A 24,155-nucleotide genomic window follows, 5' to 3' on the forward strand; every position below is an offset into this window, starting at 1 on the left:
ACAAACACTTCCTGATTGGGTTGCTTAGGGTCTCAAACTTTAAAATCCTAGGGGACAGTTCAGTTACCGGTGTGTAAATTAGAGCAACTGCGAGGCTGCTCTCTAACTTACAGCTGCCTGCAGCAGCCACCCAAAAAGCTGTTGTGACAGCCAGGGATCTCCACAGCACAGTGCATTCTGGCTAAGTCCCATCCCTAGACTAGCTGTTGTACTGGGGACTGAGAGGTTGGATGGTGTTTCAGCTGCTTAGGCCATTCTTAAGAATGCTTTGCGCAAAGTAGCCCTACCATTGCTGAGGATCTGGCCCTGTGTTTCGAGTTGCTCAGAGGTTTGGAATATTACAAGTAGTCAAGGGGAGATGGCGTACTGGGCAGAATGCAAATGAAGGGCAAGGTGCACAATAAAGGCTTATCAACTGGCTCTGCAATTCACAAGAATATCTTCACCACTTATGTAAAGTTATAGAGAGATATAGATGTGATGCACCTGAGTCTCCTCTGGTGCACACCAGTTTTACATCAGTGCAACTCTACTGACTTCAGATTTGCACCGGCGTAACTGTGATCAAAATCAGACTGTGTATAGAAAGGTGGGCCTGATTCTCCACTGCACCTTGGGTAGATGCAAAAAGCTACCATTCCTATTTTCACACAGTACGTAAGGTGCAAGGCAGCGGAGAATCAAGCATGTCCAGCTTCATGACAACAGAAAACCTGATTCATTCCTGGAGTTACACTGTTGTGAAGCTGGGGTAATGGAGTGGTGAAACAGGCCCCAACTGAGAGGTGTAAGAGTGGAACCTGATCTTAGATCCATTGAAAACATTGTCCTCCCAGAATTTCCCATCCTGAATCAAGCAATGTTCTGCTTCCTTCTTTCCCAAACTGACCCCTATTAGACACTGCTGGCTGCTAAGCAAAATGGCTATTTCTTGCCTAAGAAAAATAACGTGGGAGCACTCAAATGACCTTGTATCGAAGCCTCAGCTCATTACTGTACTGAATAAACCATCCAACGCAGTACAATTCCTGGGGGTGATTTAGGTCAGCGCGACCTCCAAAAAAACCACCAGCCCGCATCACAGTGTGCATAGCATTATGGGTAATGATCTGCTAATTGCCAAAAGGCAGTTAGGCTGCTTACCAATACCAATAGGAAAGAAACTGCCCTCAGGCACTGCACAGATTCTGTACACGAGGGCTTTCAGTAGCAGGAACACAGATCCTAATAACTAAAATAATACAACTTCTAAAGTATGGCAGAGAATGCTATTGCTACTGTGCTGAGTTTCTACACCCAGCAAACGTATGTACTGGTGAATGTGCTGTGTAAAGTATTCCTAGCACTGTATTCCTTTCAATCCAAGATGTTTTCTGTATTTAATTGTCTAGCAAAGTGAGGCAGTGGTAAGATGAAAGGGTGGATGGGGGAGATGGGCTGCCTGTCCAGACAGGGTCAATCTCTACAACCTGGAAAGCCAATGTATCACTTGTCTGGGGAACCTTTTTATTATTCCTCAACAAACTGCAGCGGAAAAAACTCCAGCACAGCTCAGACCTTGTCACTATGCATTGCAGGCTCCCCAGCCAGGCCAGCTCACACACCAGAGAGCTTTCAGTCAACTGGCAGGCTCACTAACCCTTTCAAAATGAGCAGTGAAGCAAAAACACTTGGTCATAAACACTAAAATAAAGGATGGAGGGTTACGGTGCTGTTGTATTGGGTTTTTGTATGTTAGTTAGTTAAATCAGCTCTTCCCAGTAGATTAAACACATCTGCCCTATAGCCTATTTACAACATTGCTATCCTAGGGGAGCCAGAGATTTCCAGTGGTATTGTTATAATGAAAGGAATGCCGTAGAGTCTAAGGTGTTTGGGAAGCCATGAACCGGGTATCCTTTTGTCAGTGTGTGAAAAAGAACCTTATTTTTTAAATAAATATGATCTCCACCCTTTCTATATGAGCAATAATCCTGCCATCTGTTAGAACCAACAGCCCTGACTGCTGCTGCCCTAATACCTGCTCCTTCTTCAACATCACTGGTGTTAAACTACTGTGTTAATACAAACAGACAGCAGCACGTCTGCAGGGGATTCTAGCGCTGTCCAGCATACAGATACATTGAAGGTAACCCTTGAAAATAAGTTTTCTAGGCATGCACTAGATCCTGGTAATGCCATCTATTCCCGAAAGGTGCAAGAAGGGGTCCCAACCAACAATGCACTGCAATTTAGAACCAGCCTCGCAAGCTGATGGGACCAAAAGTGTCCCCCACATTTCAAGCACTGAAAACACCTCTTTTCTAAGTTGGTATTTTACATTCCAGGGATGATTTTTGGATAGAATTTTATAACCATTTTGTTGTTGCTATAAAAATTCTGTTTTTAAAATTCATTTCTTCACAGAACTTTCCCCTCCCTGCCACCTCTTATGAGGTTGTTTGGCTCTTTAAAAAAATACTCTCCCCTACACTCTTTTGTAAGGAAGATTTTCAGTGTTGTAAGTAGAGCATTGCCTCAGAACACAATTTTTGCATGAACTTAGTATTCGTAAAAGGTGCAGAATGACAACCCTGACGCACCCTATTTATCCACAAAACAGGCTTTGCTACACTGATCTGTTTCAAACCTGAGCTGGAGGGACCATCGGTAGTGGTGAGAGCATTGGCTGGTTTCTGAGGGCCTTTCAGTCCTTGGCTTCTCTTTCAGACTTCCAACAAGGGGGGCACTAGTGGTGATGCACCACTGAAATTCCACTTAAGCCCATAGGGGCTTCAGTGGTACAAAGACCTAGTCTCTCTATGAACAGGGGTGATTTCCCCATGTGCCACAAAACAGCCATCAGATAAGAATGACTCAGACACAATTGAGTGGATTGGTTTTTAACTTGTGAATTTGAGGGGGGAAATATCTTACCAGTCTTCTCAGCCAACCAATTCTCTTCCTAGAATGCATTAAGAACAGCTCAGAATTAAGTTACTAGCCAGAATGATTCCCAAAAATTCAAATCAAATGGCAAACTCCATAGAAATTATTTAAATTTCACTATTTAATATTAAATGAACTGCAGAAATAACTATGTATAAGACATTATGCCATTGCATACACCGTAACCTCATTGCTGTTACATGAGGTAACTATGTATCATACAGATAGATAAATTCAGCACAATGAGTAAATGGCTCATTATCTACATAAACATATACTGTAAATGTACCAGCTCTGGCTTTCCAATGCAAGTCTGTTGAATTGCCTATAATTTATACTATTGCTAATATAGTAGTGTAATTGTATACTCCAACATAACTAGCGCCACATCACTCAGCTAAACAGAAAGAAAGACAATTCTGAATAAGTTACTTCATTCATTCATTTAAATGGACTCCATCTAGTGTGTATGACTGAGAGAGAGAAAGTATATTATATATAAACATACTTGTCATTGTTTGTAATGCAATCTTAGAAGCTGGAAAATAAAATTGCACTGTCATTTTTCCATTCTCCATTTTTTAAATATTTTGGTTTGCCTCTCTTGCCAATGGAGCATTGGTCAACATGGCTGCCTTTTATTTACTTCTCCATCAAAATATCATCATTTAGTGGGAAGGGCTTAGTTAGTTAACCACACGCTGCAACCAGCAGAGGGCGCTCACACCGTGATTTCAATAAATCATGCCAAAGTGGTGTGGTTTCTGTTTGTTGGTGGAAAAATGGCAGACAAACATAAGTTCATTTGTTAGATCCCAGATGACCTTCGACATCAGAACAACAAGTGAAAAGGTCAGTCGTATTTTAGGCTTTAACAAGCTAATAGCATTCCTTTAATGTATATAAATGACATTTTATATCATCTAAATATCTCATTTGATTAATCAAGCAATTAGCAAGTGCCACAGCAGTGGACATAAATGCTTACAGTCCACTCAGCACCAAAAGGAATTACTGAGAAGAGGCTATCATGCAAATTAAAATTAAACACTATTTTATTTATTTATTGCCTTGTCCTGTTGAAATTAGCTATAGCTCTTAGGCCCCTGATGCAGTTTTAATTTTTGAACTACTAGCAGGCTTGGTAATGGCAGTTCTAGTCATGACAAAGGGCCTAAGGGATTCTCTCATAGAGCCCGCAGGCTTGGAAGTTTCTGAATGTCTTTGACTCCAATTAACTTTAATGGGAGTTGGGGGTGCTCAGCACCTCTCTGATCAGGTTTCTAGGAAGCTGCATCCAGATACCAAAGAAGCCTTTGTAAGAGAACTAGTGCTAGGCCCCTTAAATACAAGAGGGCCTAATTCTTATTTACATAAGGCCAGAACAGAACGGCAATATTCCTAGAACAGTGTAAAAGGGGCTTCAGGGCCAGATTTTTTAAGGTATTTAGGTGCCTAGTGGGAATTTCAAATGTGCTTAGTTGCCTAACTCCCATTGAAATCAACAGGGAGCCTGCTGGAAAAGAGGGCAGGTGACAACTCTCCAGAGTTTCCAGACGAGGCCTGGGAGAGAAATCTGCAAAAAGCAGAAGACTGCTGAGGAATATGCCTCAGCTGAGGGACCTACAGGGAGCAGAAGGCTGCTGGGCACAAAGCCCTAGCTAGAAGGGCTGCAAAAGACTGAGTCTGGAGGAAAGGCTATAAGGAAGGAGACACCCCGATAAAGGACTGGAATGGTGTTTAACTAAGGAGGAGGTTTATATGGCTGCTGAAGCCCATTATAAACTGAAATGACGAATTAAGCCTAGAGAAGATGGCTGAAAGGTTTTGAGTGTTATATTATAGCAATAAGCTACACCAGAAGCAGAGCAGTATTGTGGAAACCCCAGCATTTGTGATGGAAGGAGAAACTGCTGCAAAGGGTGTAGTATGAAGTTCTACATCTGGCATATAGGTGTTATACTGGGTATCTGTTGTTTACTGTGGTTTTACTGGGTATCTGACACTTACAAAAATAAAAACATCCACCTTCGTTACTGTACAGCTCTTGACTGCCTCATGTCATATGGGTTCCTCTCACTTAAGAGAATTGGCTTCAGTCACTTGAGATTAGCACAAAAGTAACTAATGCCTGTTTCCTGGTGAAAGAACTGTTTAACATCTTAAATTAAGTCTCCAGTAACATTGGCATAATTCTTGTAGTGCTCTTTTTAAAACCTCTAATCTGTTTCCGGGAAGCTGGTTATATGTGAAGAACATGCTCCTTCTCCTCCCAAAGCACTGCATGAAGTCACATGGCTGCTAATACTATGACAGAGACCCAGAGGCTGATGAGGCAGAGTGGTTCAGTTCAAGCAAAAATGTCTCAAAGATCACAAACCTTTAGGAGAACATTGATATGAACTGGAAGGTCTCTTAGGGAATTTGCTGTCATTGATGGTTAAGAATAGCAAAACCAACGTGGATAGGTCCTTCTCTTGCCAGGCGGAGCTGTCTATCAGCCAGGAGTTCAAAGGAAGACTGTCCTCTTTAGGAATTTGCCAAAACTTCTGTTGCTTTCATGCAGGCAGCAGCAGTTCAGAGAACTTCAATCCATCATTCAACTTCCCTTGTTCAAAATATGTCATCTTTTCTGTAGCAGCTTCATAACTGGACCCTGTCTGTAGGTCACTCAATACCACTCCATATATTTTAGACAACTTTAAACTGAAACCCAGTCAGCGGTTTCTAATTATATTGTGGATGATGATATACAAAGACAAAACTGCTCCAGAAATCTAGGTTCTTTAAAAAAAAGAAGGTGGCACACTTCCTTATCATGGAAGAATTGGATGCCAGATGGATGAACAATCATCCAAATCTTAGTTATGGTAAGTACTGTTCTAGACACAACCAACGTATATCATGGGAGTACAAATGCATTGTGGTCTTCTAGAAAACAATGATGAAGTAAAGCAATGCAATAAAGGGTAAGTCTCTTGTGTCATCAGAACTAGGATTCAGTTGTTTTAAATGTCCAGATTTGGTGAAGCAAAGGAAATCCCATTTTACAGTGTTTGTCATAGAACAAGAGAGAGCTTAAACAAATACAAGCCCTAATTCAGGAAAACGGTGCCATTCCACTGAAGTTAATTCAGTGCTTTCCTGAATGGGGATGCTTTTGAGTAGGGAAGTTTTAGTGAGTCGGGCTCCTGGTCAGGAAGCATCAAAAAGGGGAATGAGAGGTTAGGTCACTTCAAAAGAATATTAAAGGTTTTGTTTGGGATGGTAAGGGACATGTTCCCTCATACCCCATTGGTTTGATGGTTTTGATTACAATCGGGACTCACAGTTTTAGGAAGGAAATATTAACCAGAAAAAGACTTTTTGCAGGTATGGAGAAGTAGTGGGAATAAACCAGAAATTGTATACTAGTAAAACATTAAATTAGGCCAAACCAACCAACATTTTTTTCACACAGCTCATAGACTATGCCATCACAGCCCTTAGCTGTACAGCCATCGGGATAAATCTCCACATTAATTGGGAGCAGTGCGAGACTGGTGGACACAGGGAGGCAGATTAGATGCAACTGGAAAAGAAAATGTTTCCTTCTACCCTCTTCTCACCACTGACACCAGTGGAAGCGCCCCTCTAGAGCAGAAAAACAAGATGTATTTATCTAACACTTTCCTACTCTAGACTGCTCAGGAGTTGGAGGGAACCTGAGCTCCCTTAAATCCTACATTGTTTCTGTAGAATTAAAACTTTCACCTAAGTACAATTATGTTTCTGGACCTTATGGGTTTAAAAAAACCTTCTATATGGGAGCTCTATGCAGAGCTGTCTTCCGGAGTCTAGCAGTCTAAAACAGTAGCTCTACACTGGTGGGAATGGATGGGACCTTAATAAAAATCTAAGGCGGCCAATTAAATGCCAGCTTTCACTCCTGATCACTTTAGCAAAAATATCTAACTCATCTACTTATCCACAATTATTGGAAACAGTAGCAGAGATGATGGGGGTGGAGTAGGGCAGGGAAAGACGGCCTGTATCAATTTAACAGAAAAGGTACAGTGCTATGAGCAGTGGAATCCTGTAATAACATCTGTTCTATCCTTGATTTGTTAATGGCTAAGCCTGCCCTCTAGCTAAAGTTCCATGTCTAAGAGAGAAGCAAGGGCAAATGGAAAAAAATCACTGGGCTTCCTACCCATTGTCTAGGGAGATACAAGGGAAGGATTTTTCCCTGCAGTTTTCCTCTCCTTGTCAAGGATCAACAGCTGTGTATGGTAGTCCACCCTCATACCGATCTTCCTGCTGGCTGCGTGCTCTGTTCAGCACATCAGGGAGCTGGAAATGATCTAGGATCTAGGCACATTGCAGCTGGGGAGAGAAGGAGCAGAGACTGCTACGATCAAGGATTTGGAAAGGGGAACAGGGATTTACTATGGCAAATCCTCTTCCCTGCCCAGAGATGGGGCAGGGAGGAAGAGCATCAGCTGTCTAAAATCCCTCTGGAAGAATAGTTTTGTGGGTCTGAACTCAAGTAAAGGGGGAGTGGGGGGTGCTTCCAAGAGTGAAGCCCAGAGAGAGTCAACTGGAAGTTGCTGGGTGAGGGGGGTTAAAAGGTACTAAGGGTCAGATCCTAGAGTTTGCTATAGCGACCCTAAGCAGCCTTAGAGCTACCCTAGTAGGCCAGCTGGGGGATTCCACCAGCTCTATGCCAATCTCTCTCAGCCCCCTTCTAGCCCCAACATATGGGATGTGCCAAGAATGGGAGGGCCATGGCCAGTGTACAGGACAATGGCACCTTGATGGCCATTACAGATCATGCAACTTGCAAAAGCCATTAGGTTGGTCTACATTTGGTCAGGGGACAAACTGGCTCCTGGCAGCTACAGTGATTGAGGGAGAGAAGAAGGGGCTTTAAAACCATCTTTCCCTTCCAAACTTTTTTCACCAACATTTTCAAGTCCTCTCCACCCCCGATGCAGACAGGAATCAAACTAGTGATTGAAATGAAAATTACACGTGTGAAAGAGGCTATACAACTGAACAGAGGATGGTAAGCTTTCCATTACAGGGATATTATTACAGGGATATTCCCTCTACTATACTGGAGGATTTAAAAATTTTATAGTCTCATTCTCTATGGGTTTTAGAGTAATTCATCCACAGCCCTACTGGATTCATCCCTATTAAATTCTATAGAGAATTATTGGATTTTCTCCTTTTTGCGATATATTATTTGTCATTAAGCCCAGTTTTGGTTTCACTACTCCAGGGGCTCTATTCCCGAACATCAAAAGACAACTTAAGAACTGCACCCAACTGCTACTATTGCATGCAGCCCTGAACACTGAAAGTGCCTTCTGTAACCTCTTCTGGTAGCCGAGAGTGTGATGGGGGACAGGGAAACCCAGCAGAGTTTCAGATAAATGACAGCACAGTTATCAGAGGAAAAAGAAACAAAGAAAAACCTACCTAAAAAGGCTACTGCTCCCAGCAGACCTGAAACAGCCACCTCTCTCATTCCTTCCCCATCACCCTACCCCAAAATGCGTGTGTGGGAGGAGCAGTTTGATGTTTACATTGTGAAACAACAAAATTAAACAAAAGCTTGAAACTGGCACCTAGATACTGAAGCGATGGCACATTAGAAATATGGTAGATAGGTTCTGAATTTTAAAAAAATGATGTAACCAGTCAAAAATCTATGCTAAGGTGGGCAGAGTCAAATAATTTTGACTCTGCATTTGACCTACTTTAACAAAGTTGTATTAATCTCAAGGGGTAGGTCCTCCAAATACATACACATTTAAGATCCATTGCTATTGCTAAATGATGGAAAACAATCATTCTTATTTACAAGGGCCCTACGCAAAAGCAATATTTTATTCCTCCTCTGGCTACCTCCACAGAAGCAAGTAACAAAAACTGTTCCCAAAATCCAGCCAACAAAGAAAAACAAGAAAACTGTGTTAATTTCAAGCTTCATTAGCAAATACAAAACAAAACTCAAGGACAAAAGTCATCATTTACCAAATGGAAAAGGAAAACAAAATCAATAGAGAAGGAAGTTTTATTTTCAGCCTTGAAGAGAATATTGTAAACAATGGTGAGCTTAAAAAAGTGTATGTACAGCAAGTATATCTGACAGTGGGGTTTTAGAGATGATAGTGTGCACTAAAAAGATCTTGTGGGTTTGTTGATAAAGTAATATTTACAGAGAAATATACAATGGGGGCATCAGGAGACTTTTATTTAATAATAATATTACACAAATTAAATCCAGACCCTACAGTTTGAGAAGTTTCATTACAGTTGTGCATCTTGTTATATTTTAACAGAACAAAACCTGATTATTTTTAAAAGCAGTTTAACAACTGCAGATTTCCGAAAAAACTGGCAAAGTGTCCTGCTCCTGCTCCCATTGATGGCATTATAAGTTTTGCCATTGAATTCAGTGGGAGCTGGAGTAGAATCTACCAGTGATGTTACATTGCCTACACCTGCAGATTTGGTCCTAGGTGTTAAGAAGGGGAGGGGCTCCTCCAGATCCTGCATTCCTAATACACCCAAGATTCCCAGTGAAGTCAGCTGAAGTCTTGGGTGAGCAAGAAACAAGATGAAGAGTCAGGACCTTCATTATCATCACATATGCTACCACCTTCTTGTCAATGGCAAAAGAACAGGTTCTCCCCAGATGCCTTTGATAAATAATTTAGTGACTAAGCAGAGATGACTCACTGGATGAGGAGGGACAAGGATGCTCAGGCCAGCTCTACTCTAGAAATGTTTTCTGGCATAGTAATGTCAGTGTGATTGTTTTGCAACATTTCTTTACTGGCAAAAGTCCAATTATATGAGCATAAAGATGCCTTTGCCAGTACAGCTTATTTTGTTTGGGAAACTGATACCATCTTCACCAGTAGCAGCTATAATGGCAAACCTTTTCTAGTGTAGACTAGGCCTCGGGTTCAAGTCCAAGGCCTTCTTTAGGAGACTAGGCTGTTCTGTATCTTTAATTTGAGACATTCAGAACCAGACTGCACAAAGCACTGTAGGGAACAATCTTGTATTGGCCCCTGGAGATGGACTGGGTAACCAAAGAGATCCTTCAATTCATCCATGAATCAATAACATCTTACCAGGCTGAGAAGATGAGTAACAGTTTAAAATAAATGTATGAACTCTTTCCTTCCCACACATGCTCCATAAAACTAAATTTAGGGTTCTACACATGGCATCTCACACTTGCCTCCTCCTGAGTCACCCCAGCTGCTTATTTGTGAGGTGCTTAAAAGAAGTTCTGCATGCCTTTGAATGTCCAGTAGTTCCCAAACTAGGGCTCAATTATACAATGGAGCTGCACTTGAGAGTGCAGGGGACTTCCACTGGGAGATTCCATACCCAGAATGCTTGAACGCTCAGGCCCTTAGATTGCAAGCATCTCTCAGAATGAGCTGCTGAGTTACTAAAATGAAATGTAGCACTGCTGTAAATTGAGATGTTCCTTTTTTAAACCTCTATTTTCAGCAGCAATATTTCCCAGAACTGGTAAAGCCAAAACTTGTTTCACTCTATAGAAAAGATACATCAATATTTCTTCCAGCCTGGACACAAAAACCGATAACAAGAATTCAGTCTTTGGGTCTGTTCTTTGCTTTTTCAGCAGTATATTTGTTCAGATTTGTGCCTACCACAATAAAGCAAATAAGCTTTAAAGTATCTAACAGGGAAACAGTACCAAGAATTTAGGAGAAAGTAAACCAGAACAATCTTCACTTACCACATCCAATTTGCAAAAAATAAAAATACCCAGCACATGTATGAATGGCTTCTTTAAAGTAAGAGAGAGCAGAGTTGATCTTTATTTTCATAATTAAAAAAAAGGTTTTCCTTAAAGTAAATATTCAGTCTTTATTTTACATTAAGTGCTTTTTTTTTAAATTTTCATGTCTTCACAAAATTGTTTTTAAATTTTGAAGTAAACTGTATTTTAAACAAAAATACTGTGCAACTTGAGCACTTCTTTTCTCTCTTAAATATTGAAATAAATAAAATAGTTGTCTTTTTTTCAGTTTGTTTGTTTGTTTTTCAGTCATTTCTATTGTAGATCAATTCCAGTTTGACCTGGGTTTACACACACGGATAAAGGACAGTGAAATCAAGACGTTTAACAAAGAAAAGGTTTTCTTTGTATTGCACAAGCTTAGGGCATCCCAAAACTTCTGAGCAGGTGCCAGCAGGCTTTCTACAGTCCAGGCGCCTGTGCCAGCTGGGATGGGTTGGGCAAGGAGAGGAGAAATATCAAAGCATTCTGGCTTCTCTTGTCCTTCTTCGGAAATGGCTTGCTTGAAGGATGCTGGAGTCCATGAGGGCAGGGCAGACTGCAGAGGGAAAGGCAATACAAAATAAAACTAAAAAACCCCAAACAGACAAAAAAGCAATGCTTCAAAAAGAACAAAAGCAAAATCTTCCAGTTTGGCTCCCACTCCACTTCAAACTTTTAAAATATAGTTAGACAAAACTCAGTTTCCATTGAATGTGGGTGTCCAAAATGAATACCAAGAGAAGATAAATGGGACGTGAAGGGGTTACATGTAACCAAAAAATCCCCAAACATTGTGAGCTTTTTCACTGTGGAACATGTAGTTACATTTCCCCTCATTACTCATCTCCTACAACTGCTTCTTGACTAGCGGTTATGACCTTTGGTTTATGAGATCCTGAGGTGTTTACGTTTTTATTATTAATCATTTATATAGAGCCACATGTGTATGAAAAGCAGGAACACATGTTCCCTACCCTGAGGAGTTATGTGATGCCAGCCAAATTTTAGAACTCACACACATATGTGGTGGTGACAGCCATGTGATAATTCTGGAACAAGTGAAAAACTGAATATCACACCTTCATTCCCCCTCCTCATTCATCTCCCCTGGGGCTAACTCCTGTATTCCAAACCTCTGAGCAGTGTCAAACAGCCACTACCATAGTCTATCACTAAAATATTTCTTTCCTCAAAATGTGAAATCCACTCATCTCCCTCACCCCCAAAACTGAAATGGTCAGCAGTTCCAGGACAGGAAATATTCAGTCATGGAGCCGTGATGCATTTAAGAGTCAAAACCTCAGAAACTATTGATGACAGAAAGAGATGCTGGGAGACAGGGGAGTTCCCCTTTCCTTCTGGACACACCACTCATTTCTAGTTCCAGTAAATTATGAGATAACAGGCCTTAAAATCATGAAACCTGAAGTTTCAGAATTATATTATAATTTCTCTTCTTTTTCAAGATACTAAAGACAGATAGAGGGATATGAATAGTAGTGCCAACTCAGTTGTTTGAACTCTAAAATGTTTTAAAAGTTTTTTCCCTATTAAATAAACATTTTACAAACACATGAATAATTACAACCTACAAATAAATACAAAAAACAGGAAGAATAGGGCTTATTGAAAGCATCAATTTATGCTACAGTAAAACACATACTGGGCAGATCTTATTTAAGCAAAATTACCGGCCCAGCCAATAAGACATTTGCCTGAGGAGTAGACTAAGCAAAATTGATTGCCATTAGCAATGAGCCTAGGCCAAAGAGTTTGGATCAGGATCCACATTTTTGAACACTCAGAGTTTGGAGGTGTTTAGATCGGAGATTGTGTTTAGAGACCATCTCTAATGGTCATAAAAACAATTCACCAAATTATGGGACAACAGCAGGGGAAGAATGTATTCATAACAGATGGTGTCCCCAGAACTGGCTGGGCTCAGCCACTGTCTGGATGCAGCTCTGATGTGTTCCACGCATCAGCAGGCAGCAATCTGAGCCTCTGTCTCCAACCAAGAACCAAAGTAGAGAACTGTAAAACGGCAAATTGGAACTCAAAATGAGAAACTAATGTAAAAGCTTAAAGACAAAACAACATGGAGGCAGTTACTTTTGACAAACTAAATATGGCATCCGGAAACAAACCAGCATCTCACATTAACTAGTGTATTTACAGTGCGATTTGACTGCAGAAGCAGAAACTAACCCAGAAAGCCCACTGCTGATCCTATTGAAGCTAATGGTGAAACTCTGATGTCTGTTGCAGCAGAACACAGGAGACACTAGTTAATGTGAGCTGCTCATTTGTTTTAGTAGGCGATATTTAGTTTGTTGTAGGTAATCCTCCCATAGTTGTTTCATTCTGACAAAAGTCATAAAATCAGTAAGTAAGGGAGAGGGAGGAAAATATGAGCTAATTTTATTTCCATCCCTTTTTTGCCACTTGCCCAAATAAAGCATTTATTTCCTAGCCATTATATCAGCTAGGCCTGTGTTAATTCCCCACCCGCTTATAAATCACTCAATCAGCAATATTCTGTTTAAGATTTTAAATTGTCATCTTCCAGTAGGAGGCAAGGTCCATCCATGTTAAGCAGGCCCTTTAATTAAATCCCAGGAGTTGGAGCATACCAAGAATGGCCTGGACACTCTACCTGGCCTTTCCTCCCACCAGTCAGTTGCTCAAGTGGTGCTGCACTCTCAAACTCCACTATCCCCACCACTAAGATTCAAGGAGAGCTTGCAGTGGTTGGATCAGGAAGCTGTGGGTCTTCCTGCAAGTGCTTTGAGGCCCTTTGGTATGGAGGAGTTGGGAGGTGTTTGGGAAGGTGCCCCCACATTATTAAGGGAACATGCAAAAGCCTGAAAAATAAAATCTGAGAAACAATGGAACCCGAGCTCCAGCCTGAGCCGCAACTTCAAAGCACTATCTATTTAGCTATTTTTAGAGCCCTGCTAGCCCAAGTCTGTTGACCCAGGCTGGGGAGTTCACTCCAAAATGTTGTGTAGACATACCCTGAGGTTGTAGAGCGTAACATTTCCCTTGGGTTTAAGGGATTATTTCTCTCCTCCAACTCCCGCACACCCAATTTATGTTCTGGAATTCAAGTCCATAAACTCTCTTTATGCCTTCTTGGTTTGGTCAGTGGCTTGTTTTTCTTGGGATACTCCGCTAGGACTGTGCAACTCCCTCACCCCTACTGAGAAGTCTGTGGTGCTGGTGGTGTCAGGGGTGCCTCCTTTTTCCTCTGGCTAAGTACAGCTCCTCTCACATATTCTCTGCCTTCAAACTGCATGTGATCTGACCCTCCTCTCCCTACTCCTACAAGAGTATCAATTAGCACCCCTGTGGACTTGCATATGCTTTCATCTCTGACCTCTATGGCCAACCTTCTTCCCTTATTCTCAATCTCATGCCTCAATACCATTCAACACTCCTGAGTGTATTTAACTTCTATTCCGATGATCACTTCCATAGTCACAATTATAGCCACTCTCCCAACCTGGTTTTCACCAGGCAGTGTTTCCTCTCCCATCACTGCATTTTTGTTTCCTCTCTGTTATCACACCTTTTGTTCAGCATCACTGTCTGTGACATTCAATCACCAGCAATCTCTCAGATTCCTCTACTGCTCTCAACTCTCTTCTCCCTTCCTTGACTGCCCTGCACTCTGCATATTGACTCCATGACCACAGCCTTCAACTCCAGCTTCTCCTTCATGCTCCATTCCTACACTACACTCTCACACTGCTCAGCCTGTCCTATTAAACCCTGAGCTGCAACTCTCTCCTCGCCTTTGTTATTTTACCATAGCGAGCACATCTGAAAATGTTCCATGACTACACTGCCCTCCTCCACAATACATTTATCTTTTCTTCCTTCATCTGTCAGGACCAGATCAATCCAAGGAATGTGTGTGCGCGCACACACGCACACACACGCACACACACGCACGCACACACACACACACACACACACACACACACACTATAGCTACTGGGGATTTTGTACACTACTAATAAATGTTGGCTGGCATTTTTATACATGAGCTTATTGTGCACTCTTAGTGAGAGCAGGGCATTGCCCCTGCCCTATTGCCATTAAGGTGGGCACCTAGTGGCTACAGGCACAAATTGACATATATGATCATCATAACTTTATTCATGAAAGTAAGCCATTATTTAATGCATTATTAATATTTGATTATCATCTGTATTCTAGTAGAGCCCGGATTGTGCTAGGCACTGCTCAGACAGGCAAAGACAAAATCTCTACCCTGAACAATTTACACTTAGACACTAAAACATAGACAAATGGACTAAAAAGGACAAAGTTCCAGCATCTACCTTTCCCAGGTTAACCCACTTCCACATTACTCCCATGAATCTTTTCTCCTTCAAAATATATTCAACTCTTTTTTGGGTCTCTATATATTTAAAGGAACACTGTCAAACTTTTTTAAAAATCACAATTCTGTCTGAAATTTTTTTTTGGCTACTGTAATTCCAAGTAGCCACTATGGCAGTAGTCTCCAAACTGCCTCAGGGGGCACAGAGGAATGTTCAGGGGGGCACGTGGCAGGGCCCAGGCCAGCCCTCACAGTGGGATGTCGTGGGGGTGTCATCCAGCCCCACAACTAGCTCTGATCCCAGACCGGCTCTGCCTAAGCCACAACTCCACTCTTCCCCCTGCTCCACCCCAGCCCAGCTCCAGCCCAAGCTGCAGATGCTCCTCCCTCCGTTCCTCCCCCCTGCTCCACCCACAGACCAACTCAGCCTCTAGCCCCAGCTCCTCTGGCATCCCCAGTTCTGCCCCAGCTCCACCTTCAACCTGGCTGTGAGGTAATGGGGGTGAGGGGGCATGGACAGATTCCATTACTGGTAAGGGGGGCACAACAGGAAAAGCTTGGCATCACTGCCCTATAGTATGATAACTTTAGCAGAGGGACATAAGAAATAACATTTTCTTCTCAACGTATTTTTTAAGTTTGTTTACTTTGTGCATTTGACAGCACTTTGTGAATAAACAGTTCTACTGCTTCCTTTGTATAGTCAGTGTCCTCTGTTGCTTGTGTGGCCTTTAACACAGCAACAGGAGAGAAAAACATGTTTAAAATACAAAGTTACAATGTGACTGAAAACCCATAAACATTAGCTGGGGTGGACAGGGAGAAGGGCAGGTATAGTGTGAAAAAGTACTTTAAACTCATTTTTTGAAATATATTAGATTTCAAGTTCATAGCCTCCTTTTAAATCTCCAGAACTACTGGACCAGATTCTGCTCTCAGCTACACTGACACAAATCCAAAGGAACTCCACTGACTTTATTGGTATTACTCTGGATTCATATTAGGGCCAATAAGAAAATAATGTGGCCAATGTGTCTATTCAACTGCGGACTCTATTCCATACTATCCTCCACCCTGACTTCCATTCCTTCAGTCTTCACATTTTAATGTCTGGATTCTAATATAAATGAATAAAATAACAAATAGATGACTACGAGGCTATTATTCTTTCAGGGATTTGAGATAATCAGACAGCTCTGTTCTTGTGGCTTGCCATCAGAAGCAAGATGGAATTTAAGCTTTCAATAAACACAGAAGAGTTTCACAAACTGCAGACTGTAGAAACAAAATATTAGAAATCTATTCCATGTATTTGTTCAAACAAAACAGAATGATTGTGGAAAGAGTGAATGTTAATGTTCATGTTTCATTGACATGGTTGAGTCAAAATACCATTGATGTGACATTTGATCGATTATAATATGACTTGACACAGCAGTAGGAGCATAGCCCAGTAGAACAACAACAGGAAAAGATTACCAACATGGGGATGCCTTAAAGGAAACTTTCTTTGGGTCACACATGCATTAATATATACTATATATAAAAATACAGATTTATTTTGTAATTTTATGCAGGATCGTTTTCTACAGTTCTAAGGGCAGATTCTTAATCGAATCCAGAAGTCAATGGCTTCACTCCGGATTTACACCTGCATATCTGATGGCAGATTCTGGCCATTAGTTATTTCATTCTTGATGTCAACTATAAAGATGCACAGAAGCATCACACTCAGGATTAGAGTTTATTTCAACACTGGAATGTAACAAAAAGGCTGAAGGAGCCATAAAATACCTGTTAAAAACAGGGCTGGGCTGCCCCAGCAAAAGAAAGTGAGTAATGGAAACAACCAGCCTCTTTTGGACATGATTTGCTCAAGTACTAGAACAATGTGCACCCAAAGTCTACAGTGCATGCATGTGTTTCTATCATGAGTTCTGGGAACATGAACACACCATTCAAGCTTCCCTCTTGGTGTGAAACTGACTCTACTGAAGACAATGGAAATGTTGTCGTTGACTTCAGTGGGGTCAAGATCTCACCTTTATGGTTTATGTTGGCACTATAAAATGACAAAAATATATCCTTACCCCTGATCCTGCAGTCCTTACAATGAGAGCATTAGGACTGCAGGGTGGAACCTACACGCTTAATGTTTGGGTATGCTTTATTCCTAGTTATAACGTATTGGGCCGAGCCTGCTCCTACAAAACTCCCATTAAATTAATAGGGAACAGGATCTAGCCTGCTGTACATAACACAATCACACAGTTTACTTTAAAGGACTTACTGCTATAATAAAACAATAAATGGTTTGTTGAAAATCCACCACACAAAGAGTTCACAGTGGCTGAAAAACATTTCTGTTGGGACATACCTTTCAAAGCTGTCGCATGGCTCCTCGGTCGTGGGACAGTGCTGGGAGGGAATCACTCTCTTCTCCATTGCCCTCAGGACTTTAGTGAGTATTGCTTTGGTTTAATTCAAGAGAAGCTATTGAAAAACAACACAAAGTGCCTCACAAGACACTACAGAGAAAGAAAAAACTGGGCAACAAAATGTGTGTCTGAATTTAAAAAAAGAAAGAAAGAAAGAAAGAAAAATATAAGTGAGGTATTTTTCCTTTTAATTTCTTCAATGATTTATTCCTTCAGCTGTTTTGTCTTTGCAGAGTCTGTGACTTGGCATTTATATTCCATCCCTGTGCTTGGAAATTGCTCTCCATGATGTGGAAGATGAAGAAGAGGGGAAAAAAGAGAAAAAAAGCTGCACGGAGTGAGGAGAAGATGAAAAGGTTGGAGGGGCGGAGGAGGAGATCTCTTACAAGTGCAGAGGAGTCCAGAGGAATGATGGAAATGTGTTCCTCAATGTCATGGTCTTCAGAGCTTCTTGCATTTTCAAGCTGCTAAGGGTGAGTGGTAGAGGAGCACGTAAGGGGGAGTCACAAATTCCACGCGCTACAGTAAGTGCAAAATCTCACATTGCAGAAGTCATCAAACCAAGGGCTTCATTGTCATCTCAAACAATCCACCCCACAGTGGTTTTTCTAGAAACAGTTCTAGTATCAAGTAGATGTCCATTGCTTTTTTGTTTTTTGTATTTTTTATTTAAAAAGTCTTTTTTCTAATAATATATAGAATATATAAATAATAATAATAATTAAAAAATTATTTGGGTTGGGTTTCTGCTCTCCAACCCATTTGTATTTTTTGTGGTTTGCTGATATATATTAAAAGATGAGAAAATCAACTCTGCTCATTATTGAAAAAAAAAAAAACTAAATCCACATTTCAGGTTTCCAGAGAGAAAGAGGGGGAGGAGAAAGGAAACAAAGTAAAATGAAAAAATAAAAAGTGAATCAAAACTTTCTGTCTCTTTGAAGTAGTCTATGTTTTATACGTTTGTGCTTTCAGTGTACACACCCAACAGGGAAAAAAGGGATCTAAAATTTAAAAAAAAACTAGTAATAATAATCATAGTAGTAAAAAGGATAGAAAATCGCTCAAAGAGTTTCTGTGTCTGTTTAGTTATTTTAGCAGCCACCCTTTTTATTTGTAGAGGGAGAGCTGCTACCATGGCCGCCTCCTCGGCTCAAGAGAGGCTCTTCCGCATCATCCTCATCAAAGCCGTGAAATGTTGAGGTGTCGCTTTCCGATGTGGAACCGAACAAGTCCTCCGTAGTGCGTGCTGGCGCTGCTTCCTCCTTCCTGCCTTCTCTTCCCAAATGAGCTGACATGTATGATGAATATATCAGCACATGGGTTAAGCAACAGGCATCATCATTATTTTTAAAATCATCATAATTATCAAACAATGCAGACTATAAACCCGGTAGGTGTGTGTGTGCCCACAAATCAACAACAACATAGGACAGTAGAATAGCAGTAAGAAAAGGTAAAAAGGGGTTGATTTCTCTTTTAAAGAAAAAAACCTACAATAACACAGATGCCCTTAGGTATGGCAGCGAAAGGGTTAATGTTGTTTTCCTCTCTTCAAGAGACATTAAAACTATTCTCTCTTGATTACTTTGATCAGATTTAAAAGATTTTTAGACCACATAAGTAATTAGAAGCTGTTAGATTTAAGTACAATGATTGTCCTTCAGATTGGCATCAACTGTCATGAATTTGCTGCTGTAGAATAACAACTCACTAGGTATTTCATCAGTATTGCAACGGGGTGGGTTTTTAAAAAAATTCTCATCTCTGTCTCTTCCTGTCTCTGCCCTAAAGTAGCTCCTTTGAAGACAAAGTGAAAAACATTTTAAAAGACTAAATATTCATTAAATTAATATATTCCATGTTAGAAATTCCATGGAGTCACTTGTGAAAAACAAAAATGAATCTACACCATCTAGCAGCTAAAATTGCCAGAATAAAGAATGATTTGCATTGGGGGACACTCGAAAGTTTGAAAGTCTTTCATTCCATTTTTTCCATATAGGGTAAGAAATCCTTAGCACAGACATCAGGAGCAACAAACAAACAACAACAAACAACAACAAAACTTTAAAAAGAGAAGTTAAATACTGAAATCTGTAAAACTGAACTTTTTTCTGAATCAAATGTGATATGTAATTTGCAGTACAGATGTCAGAATCCCACTTCAAGAAATGCAGGGCAAAATATGGCCCTTGAGCCCTAGGAAAATGAAAGCATCGTGTTGGTAGGGGAGGTTTGTGGTGCTATTCAGATGCACTAACTAACATGATGATACACCAATTCCTTGGTCCCTTAAGCTGAAGGAAGCAGCTCTGTTGCAATTATACTGTATTTCCTAAGGAACAGACTTAGAATCAAATCCTGTACCCCAAAAGGAAATGAATATAATAAAAGAATCGGCAAGTAAAATAATCACTTCCTAGGGATGTGATTTGACTGACTGAATACTGGGAAGAAACAAAAGAATGCACATGGCCTCTCCTCCATTTGTCTTTCATCACCAAGAAAAGTAAAAATGGCAACCACTAGTTATTAATATTATAGATTAAAAATCTATGTATAGTTGCACCTTAGGCATTCTCATCACACATCTATCACACAGATGGAGAACCCTTGTAAATGACTCAGGCATATGAGAATTTGTAAAAAGTGTTTAATGGAATTGTTTTGTGGGGCTTGTCCACAGATAGGATACAACAGCTCCATGAGGCCTGATAATCTACTTTGTAATACAACGAGGAAGCCAACAAACTAGTGTATCTCAGTCACGTTCTGAAGACAAAAATGAAATTACCGTAACAAATAGCTACGTGACAGAACATTTTGATCCCTGTCATTGTGCAAGATTGGGGCAACGTTCAAATGAGCGAGGCTGGGAAATAACACCCCAGGCAAAAGGGAAAATGGGCGTCATTTCCCAGTATGTCAGTGTAGACAGTGTAAGCTTCTTCTCCCTTATTATGAAGCAAACACAAAAGCACAAAAAGACTCATGTTAGTGTTTGCAGAGCACTTGTAGCAAAGCCCTTAGAAGACCAAGGGTTGCCATTGGTCCACTGATAAGTAATTGTCTTCAAAGGTCAGAACAACGGTAGAGGACATTTGTCATTTAGGGCCAAGTCCTGCTCCCTTTTAATTTGATAGGGATTTTGATATTAATTTCAATGGGAGCTTGAGCAGGCTGTTATTTCAGTACCAGAACACTCTACCTTATATATCAGCAATTATTCAACAAACACTTTCCAGTGAATAAAGAACAGAAGTAACAGCAATTTAGAAGGTTTCAAATTTCAATGTTTTCTTTTGTTTTCACTTATAATCCATGGCCTTCCTCCCCCCTTTCCAAAAAATCACAACAACTGGGAAATTTGAATTGGAATTCCCTCCCCCAGCCAAAAATAACAGCTCAGCTGGGACAAAAAAGAAAAAACAACAACTCAGAAATAAAGACAGCTCAGGATGGGGAAAGATGCAACTTCCTAAATTTAAAAAGAGACACAGAAAGAAAACAGATAAATAAAAACCTCTTTAAACAAAATTAATGATAGTCATCTTGTAAGAAGATAATTCTTGACAGCTACTGCCATGCCTACCCTGTAATTTCCCCTTCTTTCTTTTTTGGATGAAGAAATGCATGAAATGTGTAATCAATGGAAATGCTCGTCATGCAACTTTCATAAATCTTGAAAGTAATTTACATTTGTAATTATGGCATTTGAAGACAGAGCCCATCCTTTAACATTGTCATAGGATTTTCTCCCTCCATTTAAATAAAACCGAGTACTTATGTTCATGGCAGCCAATAAATACAATATAGCATTATATAGATAGATTCATAGATTAGATCATAATTGTCTGGTTAGCCCATTAGCAGAACAGAAACTCTGACAACCATCCTTCCCCACAAATAATAAGCAACTACCCCAAAACATCAGTAAGAGCAAAAAGGGAATCGTGCTAAATTGTTCATCTTAGAAAGTTGCAAGGAGAAGTCACTTACCCGAGCGTCCACAGTCTGAGCATGACACAAGCTCCTCAGGACAGCCACTTTTTTTGTTCATACTGGAGCCTCCAAGGCAGAAGTCACAGTAGTTGTTGGGAATGATGGCCCCATCTGGTCCTTTCTGGGCTGCAGGCAGGTTAGAAATCATATTTACTTAAAGAGCACACACTATGGACATTTCTCCCTTCTCCTCTTCACTGTGACATTAATTTGATGACTTTGGTGAGAATAGCCTTCCCCAAATATTTTCAATTAGGGTGACAAGCAAATTGTACAAATCACTTTCATTTTAAGTACATTACATACCAAAGGCCCAGAGTTCTGAGGCTCTTCTGAACATCCTGTTCAAATGGACAAGTCTGGTGAGCAATGTCCTGCTCTCCCTTAACATGTGGAGAGGTTGTGTTGATATTGAGCAATTCTAAGTGTTTTACTTTTTTTTCAGAAACACTGTCAGCTTAAACATTCCATTTCTTACTCTAAAATTGTTTACCTACACTTATTTGATTTTTATCAATAACTCTTAGGATTTCTATAACAGAAAGAAATTAGAGGGGGGAAAGCATTCTCTCTTTCTTTAGCTTGTGTACTTTGTGCTTTTCGCAGCACTTTGCATACAGTAAATGTCATCTTTTCCTCATATAATCAGTTAGACCCTGATCCTCCACTGGAATCTGCTAGCAATCCTTGTGTCCATACAGAATCCCAAATAAATGGGGTCTCTGCTAATGGAACCACAGGCAAAATCAGAGCCTCAGCAAGTATTCCCTGTCATTTTTCTTTTGCACAGCAACCAGGGAAGAGAAATGAAATAGTAAAAAATTGTAAAGACACAAAACACCAAACTCACACCAGGATTCCCAAAAGTTTCATGAACCATTGACTGAACAGGTCTGTTCAGGTCATATTCACAGGTGCAGTTTGTTATTTCAATTAAATGTGGCTCGGTGTTTTCAACAAAGGCTTTGTCTACATACAGATTTATACTTACCTAACTAAATCAATACAAGACATTTTAAAAATGGTTTGCACCAGTCCACATAAGGGTTTGCACTAGTTTAACTAAATCAGTTGAAAAAGACACCTGTCATCAGACTACTGTGAGTTTTTGTGCAGAAAAGACCTAGGCTCCACTAAACATTTGGTTTAAAACCAAAAGAAAAGGATCTCAGAAATCCGGGCAAATTAACCTTCAAATTCCATAGGGTTCCAGTTCAAAACACATTTTTAAAAATGCTGGGTTTGGCTAAACAAGGTTGTGTTTTTCTTAAAGCCTGAGCTTGTTTGGCCAAACAACTTGGTTAGTTTTAAGAGAGAATTGGGCAAAGTATGAGTGCAATTGACTGATGGGGCTGCTTGTGATGGCAGGGGGCAGGACTCAATAGAAAGGGGGCTCACTTCCAGTTTATTTCTTATTTTCCTAAAGCTCATGCTTCAGGATTTCAACTGGCCACTGACAGGGGTCAGGAAGGGATTTTTCCCCTCAGGGTATGCTGGGAGGTTTTTTTATCTCCTTTCTCTGAAGCATCATGGATGGTCATAGCTGGCGATGGGCCACTGAGCAGGATGGGCCAGAGGTCTGAGATAGCACTAAGTATTCTCTCTCTCTCGGGTACTTGGCTGGATGGTTCTATGCTCAGAGTCTAACTGAATGCCATACCTGGGATTGGGAGGGAATTTCCCCCAGGTCAGATTGTCAGTGACCTTGGAGAGTTTCCCCTTTCTCTGCTGCATGGGGGTGCGGGTCACTTGCTGGGCAAATCTGGGTATATTTCATTTAATCATTTCCCTGTCATTACAGGGGCTTCTAGCACTGGTGCATCTCGGTTCCACCTATTCTCTCACTGTGGCACATAACAGCCTAATCTGCTGTAGGTTTCATTTACTTTTGTCTCATGTCCATTGTTGAGTTTAGTGTATGGGTGCTGGGTGGTGTTGGAGGCCTGTGATCTACAGAAAGTCAGACTACATGATGTAGAGAGCCCTTCTGGCCTTAAACTCTGTGACTCCTGGAGTCATATGAATATATGAACTTTTATTTTAAAAAAATGCTTCTTGTCCTCATGGTTACAGAGAATTTTTGTCCCTGTTATGCATTTCAAAATTAGAACTGTTTCAGCTGTACTTGAAAAGTGAACCACAGAGGCTCATAAACCAGAAGGCAAATAAAAAGAACTCCACATCTATTTTTAAAATTTCATGGATTTTATGCCAATCTCAATTTTTGGGGCCTGACTCATGATTTTTAAATGCATGGGGCTGGCAACACTGCAAAGAAGAGGCGTAATTCTCCATTGCCTTGCACCATGTTGTAGTCCTTTATATTTGTGCAACTTGAATGCAAATTGTGTGTAACATGCTACCATGCGATGCGTAGAGAATTCTCATTCGGTAATGTTTTGCACCTACTTTGCACAACCACCACACAAGTTGCAAGGTAGCGAAGAATCAGGATGGAGGCGTTTGTTTTAGGTTGGGAGTTTTTATTGTTTGCTACTTTAAATGAATACAGCAAATTGCTTACAATTAGATGGATGCTATTAAAAAGGGACTTTCTTACCCTCTTTACTCATCCTCTATCCACCCCCTTCCCATCCTCCTTCTTTCCATTTAT

At 40.6% G+C, this 24,155-nt stretch overlaps 1 protein-coding gene across 10 annotated transcripts in view; it reads right to left on the reverse strand.

Moving 5' to 3' along the window:
* Positions 1-24,155, reverse strand: part of DPF3 (double PHD fingers 3) — a 247,737-nt gene that overhangs the window by 22,769 nt on the left and 200,813 nt on the right. For 9 of the 10 annotated variants that reach the window (XR_007774468.1, XR_007774469.1, XM_050953565.1 and 6 more), the window contains exon 8: positions 21,539-21,667. Coding sequence is in view for 7 of the 10 variants with exons in the window: in XM_050953565.1 (XP_050809522.1) it covers positions 21,539-21,667 (129 nt within the window). In the remaining 3 variants the exon portion in view is untranslated. Of the gene's footprint in view, positions 1-8,891; positions 11,304-17,475; positions 18,828-21,538; positions 21,668-24,155 lie in introns of those variants that run through there. The other variant, XR_007774467.1, reaches the window with a different exon arrangement.

The sequence above is a fragment of the Gopherus flavomarginatus genome, chromosome 5 (genome assembly GCF_025201925.1).
Source record: "Gopherus flavomarginatus isolate rGopFla2 chromosome 5, rGopFla2.mat.asm, whole genome shotgun sequence".
In the NCBI taxonomy this organism is placed as follows: domain Eukaryota; kingdom Metazoa; phylum Chordata; order Testudines; family Testudinidae; genus Gopherus; species Gopherus flavomarginatus.